The sequence below is a fragment of the Garra rufa genome, chromosome 9, assembly GCF_049309525.1.
Source record: "Garra rufa chromosome 9, GarRuf1.0, whole genome shotgun sequence".
Classification (NCBI taxonomy): Eukaryota; Metazoa; Chordata; class Actinopteri; order Cypriniformes; family Cyprinidae; genus Garra; species Garra rufa.
Window position 1 is genome coordinate 38,512,801 of NC_133369.1, and position 14,566 is coordinate 38,527,366.

Sequence of the window (14,566 nt, forward strand, 5' to 3'; positions counted from 1 at the left end):
AAGAAAGGCCTGCATGTAAAAGAATGCGAAGTGAGTGAGAAACCCAAAGCTGATCCCAGAAATCTGATCTGCCACTCTGACAAGGGTAAATAATGAAAAGGACAGAATCACAGCCTGAGTGGAGAGAGACACGGCATGAAGCTAGAAATGCATCCTAGTGCCACGGACCACATGGTCCCGCCAGAAGCTTTTATTTAGCAGTTTGGGTTGGGTTCAATTTGCATAGGGAATTTACCGCAAACTTGTTTTGAGCGAACAGAGATGCAGAGTCGTCGTCAGGGAGCCCACATTTAGAATTCTGTTCATGCAGAGTTGACATCAACTGACTGTAATTGTTTAATTTGATGTTTTTTATTTTGAATTTGGGTAAAAACAGAATGTGATACGTTATAAAACATATTGAAAAAAATTGTATTAAAAATGTAAACGTAAGAGAAAAGTGTTTTTTACTTATAGAAATATCACAAATTATTAATTAATAAATCTTATTATGTTGCCTTACCTTGCCTTGTTATAAAATGTCAGATAAAATAAATGAATGAATAAAAAAAAGATATTTGATTTATTGATTCTGCAGAAATCTGTTTTGTTCTGTTTTTTGTTTTGTTTTGTTCTGTTTTGTTTTTTAGTTCGGTTCTGTTTTTTGGTTTCTGTTCTGTTGTGTTCTGTTTTGTTTTTTGGTTTCTGTTCTGTTGTCCTGTTTTGTTCTGTTCTGTTTTTTTGTTTTGTTTTCTGTTTGTTTGTTTTGTTTGGTTCTGTTCTGTTTTTTGTTTTGTTTCCTTTTTGTTTGTTTTGTTCAGTTCAGTTCTGTTCCATTTTGTTCTGTTACATTCTGTTTTGTTTTTTTGGTTTCTGTTCTGTTGTTCTGTTTTGTTTTGTTTTGTTCTGTTCCGTTTTGTTTTTTGTTTTCTGTTTTGTTCTGTTCTGTTGTGTTCTGTTTTGTTATGTTTTTTGCTTTGTTTTGTTTTGTTCTGTTTTGTTTTGTTTTCTGTTTGTTTTTTCTGTTTTTTGGTTTCTGTTCTGTTGTCCTGTTTTGTTGTGTTCTGTTGTGTTCTGTTGTGTTCTGTTTTGTTATGTTTTTTGTTTTGTTCTGTTCTGTTTTGTTTTGTTTTGTTATGTTATGTTTTTTGTTTTGTTCTGTTCTGTTTTGTTTTGTTTTCTGTTTGTTTTTTCTGTTTTTTGGTTTCTGTTCTGTTGTCCTGTTTTGTTCTGTTCTGTTTTGTTTTGTTTGGTTCTGTTCTGTTTTTTGTTTTGTTTCCTTTTTGTTTGTTTTGTTCAGTTCAGTTCTGTTCCATTTTGTTCTGTTACATTCTGTTTTGTTTTTTTGGTTTCTGTTCTGTTGTTCTGTTTTGTTTTGTTCTGTTTTGTTTTGTTTTTTGTTTTCTGTTTTGTTCTGTTCTGTTGTGTTCTGTTTTGTTATGTGTTTTGTTTTGTTCTGTTTTGTTTTGTTTTCTGTATGTTTTTTCAGTTTTTTTGGTTTCTGTTCTGTTGTCCTGTTTTGTTTTGTTCTGTTCCGTTCTGTTTTTTTTTGTTTTGTTTTTTTGGTTTCTGTTCTGTTGTTCTGTTTTTTTTTTATTTGTTCTATTCTGTTTTGTTTTGTTTTTTTGTTTTCTGTTCTGTTGTTCTGTTTTGTTCTGTTCCGTTTAGTTTTTTTTGGTTTCTGTTCTGTTGTTCTGTTTTTTGGTTTGTTTTGTTCTGTTTTGTTCTGTTCTGTTTTTTTTTTTTTTTTTTTTTGGTTTCTGTTGTTTTGTTTTGTTTTGATCTGTTTTGTTCTGTTCTATTCTGTTTTGTTTTTAGGTTTCTGTTCTGTTGTTCTGTTTTTTTTTTTGTTCTGCTCCGTTCTGTTTAGTTTTTTTTGTTTCTGTTCTGTTGTTCTGTTTTGTTTTGTTTTGTTCTGTTCTGTTCCGTTTTGTTTTTTGGTTTCTGTTCTGTTGTTCTGTTTTTTGTTTTGTTTTGTTCTGTTTTGTTCTGTTCTGTTCTGTTTTTTTTTGTTGTTCTATTTTGTTTTTTTGGTTTCTATTGTTTTGTTTTGTTTTGTTCTGTTCTATTCTGTTTTGTTTTTAGGTTTCTGTTCTGTTGTTCTGTTTTGTTTTGTTTTCTGTTTTGTTCTGTTCTGTTGTGTTCTGTTTTATGTTTTTTTGTTCTGTTCTGTTGTGTTTGTTTTGTTATGTTTTTTGTTTTGTTCTGTTCTGTTTTGTTTTGTTTTCTGTTTGTTTTTCTGTTTTTTTCTGTTTTTTGGTTTCTGTTATTCTGTTTTTTTTTGTTTGTTTTTTTGCTTTCTGTTCTGTTGTTCTGTTTTGTTTTGTTGTTTTTAGGTTTCTGTTCTGTTCTCTGTTTTGTTTTGTTGTTTTTAGGTTTCTGTTCTGTTCTGTTTTGTTTTGTTTTGCTTTGTTTCTTATTTTGTTTTCTGTTTTGTTTTGTTCTGTTTTGTTCTGTTCTGTTTTTTTTTTTGTTCTATTTTGTTTTTTTGGTTTCTATTGTTTTGTTTTGTTTTGTTCTGTTCTATTCTGTTTTGTTTTTAGGTTTCTGTTCTGTTGTTCTGTTGTTCTGTTTTGTTTTGTTTTCTGTTTTGTTCTGTTCTGTTGTGTTCTGTTTTATGTTTTTTTGTTCTGTTCTGTTGTGTTTGTTTTGTTATGTTTTTTGTTTTGTTCTGTTCTGTTTTGTTTTGTTTTCTGTTTGTTTTTCTGTTTTTTTCTGTTTTTTGGTTTCTGTTATTCTGTTTTTTTTTTTTTTTTTTTTGCTTTCTGTTCTGTTGTTCTGTTTTGTTTTGTTGTTTTTAGGTTTCTGTTCTGTTCTCTGTTTTGTTTTGTTGTTTTTAGGTTTCTGTTCTGTTCTGTTTTGTTTTGTTTTGCTTTGTTTCTTATTTTGTTTTCTGTTTTGTTCTGTTCTGTTCTATTTTTTTGTTTTGTTTTCTGTTTGTTTGTTTTGTACCGTTTTGTTGTTTGGTTTCTATTCTGTTGTTCTGTTCAGTTTTTTTTTTGTAGTTCTGTTCTGTTTTGTTTTGTACAATCTCTTTGTAAACAGCCAACTAATATGCGCTGTTAAATTTTGATGTATTTTTTTTCTCAAATGTTTTTAGACCAGACACCAACCCCAACGCGCTTCTTAAAGAACTGTGAGGAGGTGGGCCTCTTCAGCGAGCTGGACTGCTCTATCGAACAGGAGTTTTGCAAAGCTCAGGAAGAGGAGGACAGCAAACAGGTATGGTTATGGTGTGGGTCTCGCAGCCGTAATGTTAACAGGCACTGTCACTGTTACCCCATCTACTATAACAACGACTCACTGAAGACTGTCAGCTTTGGACAGATCACACACAAACATGACAGGCAGGTTGAAGTTCTATAGCTGAAGCAGGTAAAGATACACCCAGAGATGAGGCACTTGAGCTTCAAACTGATTGACAGTCGTGTTCATAAAGAGATATGTTTGTCTGGATATCAAATATCACACACTCTTGATCTTCCAAAACTGTGTGAGCTGCCTACAGAAGCAGTATTTTAGTCATCATAGTTTTTGATGCAAGATGCTTTTCCAAAGTGTAGGCAACTGCCATATGGCTGCTAAGATAGACAGACTATGGATGAAAACTGCTATGATTACTCTACTTTTAAAGCATAAATTTGATTTAAACAATATGTCTACATAATATTCACATATGGTGCTCATAGGGGACGCATTGTATTAGCCCTACAGTTACAGCATGACATAATATTATGTTAAAACATATTACTATTAACATTTTACATAATATTTGTTTATTTTATCATAATTTATTTTAAAATTCTGACTTTTTTTCTCGCAAATGCAAGTTTATATCTCCTAGTTCAGACTTTATAACTCAATTTAACTCAACAGTAGTGAGTTTGTCAATTCTCAGGGGAAAATAACCAAAGCCGAGGGGGAAAGAAAGAATGACAAGTTGTTTTTTCTTATCAGAATTGTAAGATTTAATCTCTGAATTTTGAGAATAAAGACAGAAATTTACAGTTTTTTATTCTTTTATTCCAAGGCTACATTAGCTTAGCAACATATCTCTTGACTCTTTTGAAAGCATCTTAAATTGGTTACATTTAGTCATTTATGAGGTTCCATGATGGACTGGTTGCTTAGGTTGAGCATCTATCTGTCTTTTTCTGCTTTTCTTTCTTCATGGTAAAAGCAAGTTGTAATTTCTCCACCACAAGAGACACCAAAAAGAACGTCAAAAAAATGACTTTCTTCAAACACTACTCTCATCTTCTTTTTTTGGACACATAAGCATTCCCAGCCCAAGTTCACTCAACTAGTTGACCAATTTTGTAATGTTGAACTACTTTTTCAAATTTACCTTTACATATACAAGTGCACACATTATCTGCACAACAGGACCAAATGCGATCATTCTATATACAGCAACCCAGTCATGGCAAGTTAAAAGACTATAGGAAGTTTAAACATAAACATTCTCATGTTTTTCGAAGTGATAACTTGGATTGTAAAGCCATGGTGATAACCAAACTCTTGCGGGTGTTTTCTGACACTTACACATAGACACCTTCGAGTCATAATGACTCTTTTACCATTTGCACCACAACTGTGTCACAAGGTGGCTGGGCTCAGTGACCACCATCCTATTGTCTGTCTGACAGCCGTGCTGTAGATAAACTGACGGTGTCTGGTAATCTTGGGAGTTTACACTTGAGGTTTAGGGTTAGTACTCTATGCCAAGTCAGCAAGCAGCAGGTTGTAGCAGGACTCTGCTGAGCTCAGGCGAAGACAGGCGAGAGGAAGATATCGCCCAGAGCCTTTTTTAGAGAATTCTGCTGCTTGTCTGCTGAAATCAAACGTGGAAGCCGAATCATGTGCTCAAAGGATGGTAGTTTAAAGGGCTAAACGGCATGTTGTAATTTGACGCAAAATCTACTCACAAGTCAGTTTAACCATAATGCTAAATGTGAGTCATTGCCATTCTTTTTAGCACAAACACGCCCTTTTTTTTGTAAATTTGGCTCATTATAGATTGCATTGTATTCACAAAACTATTTAAAGTCATCAGACAAGCAGTAAGCAGCGAGCCAGAAAGAGGTGAATGATCATGGTTGCAGTTATTTGTAAAACGATGATCAAAAGCATTATAATTTGTCACAGTAAAGTACGTCAGATTGCAGTAGTCCGCTGTATGCTCTTTACAAACCTTGTAAATTGTGTTCAGCACAGATTTTGTGGGTGCATCTGTGCACTGTACACTAAAACTATATACACTGACCAAAATTATAAACGCAACACTTTTGTTTTTGCCCCCATTTTTCATGAGCTGAACTTAAAGATCTAAGACTTTTTCTATGTAAAAAAAAAATGCCTTTTTCTCTCTCAAATATTGTTCACAAATCTGTCTAAATATGTGTTAGTGAGCACTTCTCCTTTGCCTAGATACTCCATCCACCTTACAGGTGTGACATTATCAAGATGCATTATCAAGACAGCATGATTATTGCACAGGTGTGCCTTAGGCTGGCCACAATAAAAGGCCAATCTAAAATGTGCAGTTTTACTGTATTGGGGGGCTCGGGTCCGAAAACCAGTCAGTATCTGGTGTGACCACCATTTGGCTCACACAGTGCAACACATCTCCTTCGCATAGAGTTGATCAGGTTGTTGATCGTGGCCTGTGGAATGTTGGTCCACTCCTCTTCAATGGCTGTGCGAAGTTGCTGGATACTGGCAGGAACTAGAACACGCTGTTGTATACGCCGATTCAGACAATCCCAAACATGCTCAATGGGTGTCATGTCCAGTGAGTATGCTGGCCATGCAAGAACTGGGATGTTTCAGCATCCAGGAATTGTGTACAGATCCTTGCAACATGGGCTGTGCATTATCATCCAGGGTCGTGGATGAATGGCACAACAATGTGCCTCAGGATCTCATCACGGTATCTCTGTGCATTCAAAATGCAATCAATAAAATGCACGTGTTCATTCATTGTCCATAACATACGCCTGCCCATACCATAACCCCACTGCCACCATGATCCACTCAATCCACAACATTGACATCAGCAAACTGCTCACCCAAACAACGCCATACACACTGTCTGCCATCTGCCCTGTACAGTGAAAACCGCGATTCATCTCTGAAGAGAACACCTCTCCAAAGTGCCAGATGACATTGAAATTCTTTGGTTATGCAAACCAATTGTTGCAGCAGTTGTCCAGGTGGCTGATCTCAGACGATCTTGAAGGTGAAGATTCTGGATGTGGAGGTCCTGGGCTGATGTGGTTACACATGGTCTGCGGTTGTGAGGCTGGTTGGATGTACTGCCAAATTCTCTGAAACGCCTTAGGAGATGGCTTATGGTAGAGAAATGAACATTCAATTCACGGGTAACAGCTCTGGTGGACATTCCTGCAGTCAACATGCCAATTGCACGCTCCCTCAAAACTTGCGACATCTGTGGCATTGTGCTGTGTGATAAAACTGCACATTTTAGAGTGGCCTTTTATTGTGGCCAGCTTAAGGCACACCTGTGCAATAATCATGCTGTCTAATCAGTGTTGAGAAGTGATTTGTAGACAGATTTGTAAACAATATTTGAGAGAAATAGGCTTTTGCGTACATAGAAAAAGTCTTAGATTTCTGTCCACTTGTTTATTTTCTGAACCATAACAGGTGCAGGTGAAACTTCAAATTGCGCCTTCAGGGTGTAACCCTTCATAAAAATGTATCTTAGAGGTACTCTATCTGCTACAGGAAATGTATTCGTAAGCTTGGATACACAGTGGTGTCACACCTAAACAAGTAACAGAGTGCATTTCTGACCAACAAACCTTCTTTTTCACACATCACACAAAGTGTGGTGTTTGTCAAAGGGGCCTAAACCAAAGAGGCTGCTATATATAATGTTTAGTAAGTGCGTCATGCATTCTTTTTTAGTTTTAGCTCTACCTTCTTAAGGTGACATCACATTTACTGCAGTTTACCGAATTTACGTACAAATTTAATTGGACTCCACACAATCTGGATTTTCACATAAGTGTGAAAGATATTTCCACAGATTTTGCAACGTCGGTTTGCGAAAATTCAGGTTATTCATGTTATTCAGGTTGGTCGGTTGAAAATAACTTCTGTTTGACCTTCATACTTCCATACAATACTGATAATAGACAATGGATCTTTTTTTGTCCATGAAATATTGCTGTATTTTACCAATATGACGGCACCTATTGCTGTTCAGGGTTGACTTGTACAGAGTTTTCTGTTACACTACATTGATCTTTTATATTTTACCCTGTGTTGTTCATTTCCTCCTCCTTCTGTCTGTTTCTGAACAGAATATCACTCTTCATGGCCAGGGAGGCCCTAACCAACACCAGCAGAGCCACTCAAGAATGGCCAACCACGACAGCAGCATAGTGATCCAGCAGGCACTGCCCTCACCCCAGTCCAGTTCTGTCATCACTCAAGCCCCTTCCACCAACAGACAGATTGGGTAAGTCGCCCCTCTCATCTCTGCAGTTGCGTGGTCAAAAAAAAAAAAATCATTAGTTGTATGTCATTGGTACAATGACACGAAGGCTAGTGTTTGATATTAGTCCAAGGTCCATTCCGCTGTTTGCATTCCTCCTATCGGAATATAGCAGTTGACTTGCACAAGGTGGAGACGTAATGATTATGATCTTCAAAAGACTGTGTTTGTGGCAAAGTCAGAGTTTGTTTGTCCTGCCATGAGGATAGCAGTGAACAACAGCTGGATTCTTGCATTCGGATTGTAGTTTTTATTGAAGTATCTGTTTCTTAAAGGGAGCTTTCACCCAAAAATTAAAATTCTGTGATTAATTTTTCACCCTCATGTAATTCCAAATCTGTAAAATCTTAATTTGTCTTTGGAACAAAAATTAAGATATTTTTCTGACCCTGCATAGACAGCAATGCCCAGAAAGGTAGTAAGATCGCTATTTTTGTTTTCTTTGCCCACTAAAAAAAACCACTGATTTCACATGGACTATTTTAACAATGTCTGGACAACCTTTCAGTGTCTTGAACGTGTCAATTGCATTGTTTTCTATGCATTTAATCAAAAACCTCTTAATTTGTGTTCTGAGCATAAACAAAGGTTGCGGGTTTGGAACGACATGAAGGTGAGTAAATAATGACAGTATTTTCATTTTTGGGTGAACTCTCTCTTTAAAGAACAGTTCATTAAAAATGGAAATTTGCTGAAAATGTACTCAACCTCAGGCCATCCAAGAAGTTGTTTCTTGATCAGAACTTTTACAGATTTGGAGATTTAAACAGAACAGATTTGGAACAATTAAGCATTACATCACTAGTTTACCAATGAATCCTTTGCAGTGAATGGGTGCCGTCAGAATGAGTGAAATGAAAAAGTTGATAAAAACATCATAAAGTATACCATACGACTTCAGTCAATCAATTACCATCTTGTGAAGTGAAAAGCTAACTTGAAACCATTGTTTTAAGCCATAATATAAGTCCATAATCCATAATAATACTTTCTCCAGTGAAAAAGTCCATCATCTGTCATCTCACATCAGAATCCACTAACATGTGTGACCCTGGACCACAAAAATGATCGATTTTTCTTTTATGACAAAAATCATCAGTATATTGTATGTTCCATGAAGATATTTTGTACATTTCCTGCTATAAATATTTCAAAACTTTATAATATATCAAAACTTAATTTTTGATTTCACACATTTTTACTGCAGATTATAGATAGTGAACTCATATTTTAGCCAGAAGCAACAGTTTAAAGTTAAAAAAGAGGTAGTTCACCCAAATTCTATCACTCATCCTCATGTCGATCCAAACCCGTAAGACCTTCGTTCATCTTTGGAACACAAATTAAAATATTTTTGATGAAATACGAGAGCTTTCTAACCCTGTATAGACAGCAACTTAATTTGTGTTTTCCAAAGATGAACGAAGGTCTTACGGGTTTGGAATGACATGAGGGTGAGTAATTCATTTCAGAATTTACATTTTTGAGTGAACTGAGCCTTTAATAATTCATGTGTTTATTACAAACATGCTATTACTTGTAATCCACCATTATTTGTGAATTATAATGATGTTTTCATCAGCTGTTTAAACTTTCATTCTGACGGCACCCATTGACTACAGACGATCCATAGTGAGCAAGTGATGTATTGTAACGCTTAATTTCTCAGAATCTGTTCCGATGAAGAAACTTATCTACATACATCTTTGTTTTTTCTGTTTTTTGATGAACTGTTCTTTTTATAGCTCTGTGCTCGCTGTTAAAGATTTGAAATGTTATGGAAGTTGTACATGTGAAGGGATATGAAATAGTAATTCATCCCACATTCTAGAGTATACATCCAAAAAGCGTTATTCGTTCAAAAATAAAAAACCCAGCCTAATGTTCCAAACCTATATGATTTTCAAAATAAGATTAAACCAAGATTAGTCTAAATGTGTATCAAAGTGAAGATATGCCTTTGGTGAGGTTTTGCATTTCACACATTTAGTTTCACACACACCAACACTCTCACACACTTTTACCCAATAAAAAAGCACATCGCTGACTACATGATAGAAATGGCTCTTAAAAACGATTCAGCGTTTGATCAGCAAGTCATTATTTAATGCTGAAACAATTACAGTAATGAGCAAAGTGTCCTTGAAAGGGCACATTCTCACATTCCCGGGAAGATTGTAACACTCTCTGGATGTGCTTTTCGTGTGTGTGTTTGTGAATCTTTCCAGTTGTCCCTGCAGTGACTCTTAAAGTTCTCTGTGTCGTGTAGCCAGCTTGGGTGTGTCCCACAGTGATGACATCAGTGGTGCAGCTCTGGTGGGGATATCAGCTTTTTGGGATGACGCCCCTCTTGCGCAAACACATCCCACTGCTGACCCGTCTTTCTTTTTTCTCCAACACTCTTATTCCCTGTTTCTTGAGGTCTTTCTTTCTCGGTCACTTTGTTGCGTCAGAATGCGCCCTGTCTGCAGTATAATCACCACCTGAAACACTCTCAAACACATGATGGGCCGCAGGGAGAGGACGCTATCATTTTCAGCAGTGGTGGAGGTTTAGGATGAAGATTAGAGGCTCACGTCTGCAGCTGACTCCAAAATCACAGATTAGTTGTGTATAGCAACAGATCTTCACAAACCAGATGTAGCAAGCTGATATACGAGTATCGCATTTGGAGGAGCTTATATCTGAAAGAGTTTGTGTATGTGTTTGATAAAGACATACCTCACATCTCTATGCCAATGGTAAGACAGGATAGGATGTCGATGCCCAGATTGGACAACTTGTGAATATTGGATGGAAGGCCTGTCAATCAAGTTGATTGACGGTCTGACAGTGCATTTGTTCTGGGAAAGGGATGGAATTACAGTCGAAGAATGAGACAGAGAATAAGAGACAGAGAGAGACTAGTTAGTTCTTAGTTCTCCTTTTCTTGTCCTTAGTATAAACACTCACAGACACATTCACAAATTTTTGTGACCCAACCAATTGAGTTTCTTTTGGTTTGCATACCATCTGCACAATACTTACGAGAGCTTTGTTGGATGGTTGGGGCAGTAATGCTGAACGCTGCCATGAATGCTCAGCTGTGTTTTAGATTGTTAATAAATTCATGGAGAGCATATGCAATGGCCATGCTGGTTTTGTGTTGGAACGTGGGTGTGCATGCGCTAAAGCTGTAAAGAAACCGTTTATAGACCTCATTATGGATGGACACTCATGCAGCTCAGATATCATAAAGTCCTCAGTCTTTTATGGAAATTGTAGACTTTATTGAGAGAAGCTGTGTTAGTCTTACAGTAATTGGTGAATATAAGAACTTCTATTGGTCACATTTTAGAGCAAAATCAACCAACAGACATACGAAATTAGTGTTATATATATAATATATAGAGAATTTTTTAAGCAAATGTTTTTATTTAAATGAGTAAATACTTATTATTGGAATATCTGTGTTATTTTATTGGTATTTATATACTATTAAAGTCTTTGTTAATATTTTGAATTCGATTTTATTTTTATATTTTCTGTTTTCACTTAAATTTTAAAGTTTTAGTAATGTTATTGTGTGTTTCAGAATATTGAGGCTTATCTTATGTTTTATTCACGAGTTTTCGTTAGCTTATTTATTTATTTTAGTTAGTGATGCTCCGATTGATCGGCCACCGATCATGATCGGCCGATATTGGCTAAAAATAGCTTGATCGGCGCCGATCAAAAAAGCCGATCACTTGACGTAAATTACTCGCGCTACTTTTTCACACGTGCATGCACGGCGCACAGGTAAACAACAGCAGAGCGGAGCTTACCAGTGGCAACATGCAACATGAGTACTAAATTCCTTATTCATTTTGTAAGGGTATTCTTATTATTGGGCATGTGACTAAGCTGTGCGTGTACAGAGCACTGACTGTAGTTTTGGCGGAGAAGTTTAAGTTTACTTTCGGTTTCATAATTCTCTGCAGTCGTCAGTGAGCGGTAAATGTGCGTGCTTGAATGTAAATACATGTATCTTTCTATACCCATCATATTGCAAGAATGTTACCGCTGTATGTCTGATTGTTGTCATCAGTTCATGTTGTAGTTCAGTTCATACAGAATAGAAACGGTGCCCGTGTAATTCACGTGCGTATGTTTAGCGCCATTTTATCGCATCGTAATTCTAATGAACACATATAGATGTTACTGAGGTGAATGTTTATGTTTCCTATATACAGACGGATTCTGATATATCGTATTTAATTCAGCCTAAACCACATTTTACTACCTTTATCCTAATGACTGTGCAATGCTGGATAATATAATCCTTACATCATCTTAAAGGGATAGTTCACCCAAAAATGAAAATTTGATGTTTATCTACTTACCCCCAATGCATCCAAGATGTAGGTGACTTTGTTTCCTCAGAAAAACACAAACAAAGATTTTTAATGAAAACCGGTGCAGTCTGCCAGCCTTATCATGGACGTGGATGGGCACCAAACCTTTAAAAGTAAACAAAAACATGCACAGACAAATCCAAATTACACCCTGCGGCTCGTGGCGATACATTGATGTCCTAAGACACGAAACGATCGGTTTTTGTGAGAAACTGAACAGTATTTATATCATTTTTTTACCTTTGATCCACAGCCACGTCCATCTCTCCTGAGCACGAGTTTGGCATCAGTCACGTCACATGTGCACGCGCTCTAGCGTAGAATACGAAAACGCCGGAAGCGATCTGTCGCATGAATTGTTTACATAGTGCACAGAGATTGTGGGTATAGCGGCTATTCAAAATGGTTATTACTTGCGCGTATCCTGATTGTTTAAACCAATTTAAAGCTAAAAGATTACGTTTGCTTGCACAAACTCATCCGGGACTTTTCACTGATTTCCCCTTCCGGCGTTTGCGTATACTACGCCAGAAGCGCGTGCACATGTGACGTGACTGATGCCAAACTCGTGCTCATGACAGATGGACGTGGCTGTGTATCAAAGGTAAAAAATGATATAAATACTATTCAGTTTCTCGCAAAAAACGATCGTTTCGTGTCTTAGGACATCAATGTATCATCATGAGCCGCAGGGTGTAATTTGGATTTGTCTGTGCATGTTTTTGTTTACTTTTAAAGGTTTGGTGCCCATCCACGTCCATGATAAGGCTGGCAGACTGCATCGGTTTTCATTAAAAATCTTCGTTTGTGTTTTTCTGAGGAAACAAAGTCACCTACATCTTGGATGCATTGGGGGTAAGCAGATAAACATCAAATTTTCATTTTTGGGTGAACTATCCCTTTAAAAAGCAGCTACAAATAACAAGCAAAGAACATTTACATTATCAAAGAACTTCATCACTAACTAGTGTAGCCTAGTCTAGTGCGAGGAGCACTTTGAAAAACACTCCCGGTATAATCAGTTTATCTATCTACACTGTATGATGAATAAAATCTCTTGCATGTGGCCACTCTATGCATGTCTTTTAACCACGGCAAGTTTCTGAAGCATCCTAGAACCGACTCTCTGCACTGCATCGCTAAAGTTAGGCACCTTTTTGAGCAGAAAAGACTCCTTTTTGAGTCTTGCTATCGTCAAAGGCATCAGCAACTGGCGATATCTCTAACTATTGTCGATACACTGTACTATCGTCTACAACCCTAACTTGGTGGTTCTTCAAGATCTTGACTGTAGCCTATTTCTACAGTTTTTCTTTTCAGTATAGTTAATTTAGAGTTAGTTTCATTTCTACAAATGGTGCAAACTCTGCTAGATTATAGATCAAAGATTCCCATTCCCCTGCCATTCTGTGATCGGCAGTGATCGGCAGATCATGATCTTGGTAATCGGTAATCGGTGATCGGCCCCAAAAATGCTGATCGGAGCATCTCTAATTTTAGTACTTAAAGTTAAACTTAAAAAAAATGAAAAAATGTTGCGCTTGGCTGAAATAAAATGTTATTTCAATGGAAGTTTTTTATTTTTTTATTTAGATGTACTGATATGACGATTTAAATAACAATAATTTAAAAAAATATATTAACTTAAAATATTAATTAATATTAACTAAATATTCAAAAAATCCAATCCTCTACTTTTTTCCCTTTTTTCACTCCAGCCTTGCTAAAAAATCCGGCATATGTTGTGTTTCGGATGCTAGTTCCTAACAGGATGCTAATATACTGTAGGGATAGTTTAAAATGTTAAATTCTATCCTTTTATTTTCACCCCCATGCCTTGTATGACTCAGTTTGCTCTGTGGAACACAAAGATATTTTGCTGAATTTTCCAGCTGTTGTTTTGGACCCCATTGACTCTCATTGAATCTTGCATGGCTGCAGTATGATGGTTCACAAGTAGACAAGCAGCAAACCAGCATGAACCTGGTCTTTTCAGGAGGGAATACAGTCCCTCAGAGAGGCAGGAGGAGGATTGTAGAGCATCAGAGAGTCATTTAAAAAACAGTTTAAAGACCCTTCTGGACTAACAGAAAGAAAGAAAATGAAAAGACAGATCAAATATTAACTCTAATGAAGAACATAAAGGATTAGAGTATTGACAATTTTACTTTTTTCTTTTTGGTTGATTGTGTGACCTGGATAATAAGATTCACCAAATTAATTTTGCATTAAAGGAGTAGTTCACTTTCAGAACAAGAATTTACCGATAATGTACTCACCCCCTTGTCATCCAAGATGTTCATGTCTTTCTTTCTTCAGTCGTAAGGAAATTATGTTTTTTGAGGAAAACATTTAAGGATTACTCTCCATATAATGGACTTGTATGGGTTATTTTCTAAAGCTGCATTTAAACTTTATTTTGAAAGTTCAAACTCGGGGGCACCATAGAAGTCCATTATATGGAGAGAAATCTTTTTTGTTTCCTGAAAAAACAATTTCTTTACGACTGAAGAAAGAAGACATGAACATCTTGGATGACAAGGTGGTGAGTAAATTATCTGTAAATTCTTGTTCTAAAAGTGAACTACTCCTTTATTGCTCTTTCTGATTAGTTTTGGAAGATCTTCTGATAATGCATTTTGCTACTTGATATTTTCCTTTATGTCTATTGAAAACTGCAACTCTT

At 36.3% G+C, this 14,566-nt stretch overlaps 1 protein-coding gene across 1 annotated transcript in view; it reads left to right on the top strand.

The window, feature by feature from the left end:
* The window catches only part of LOC141343260 (cyclic AMP-responsive element-binding protein 5-like), a 140,068-nt gene that overhangs the window by 15,297 nt on the left and 110,205 nt on the right, over positions 1-14,566 (top strand). Inside the window, exons 4-5 of the mRNA XM_073847855.1 lie at positions 3,080-3,201; positions 7,311-7,468. Coding sequence (XP_073703956.1) covers positions 3,080-3,201; positions 7,311-7,468 — 280 coding nt within the window. The remainder of the gene's footprint in view (positions 1-3,079; positions 3,202-7,310; positions 7,469-14,566) is intronic.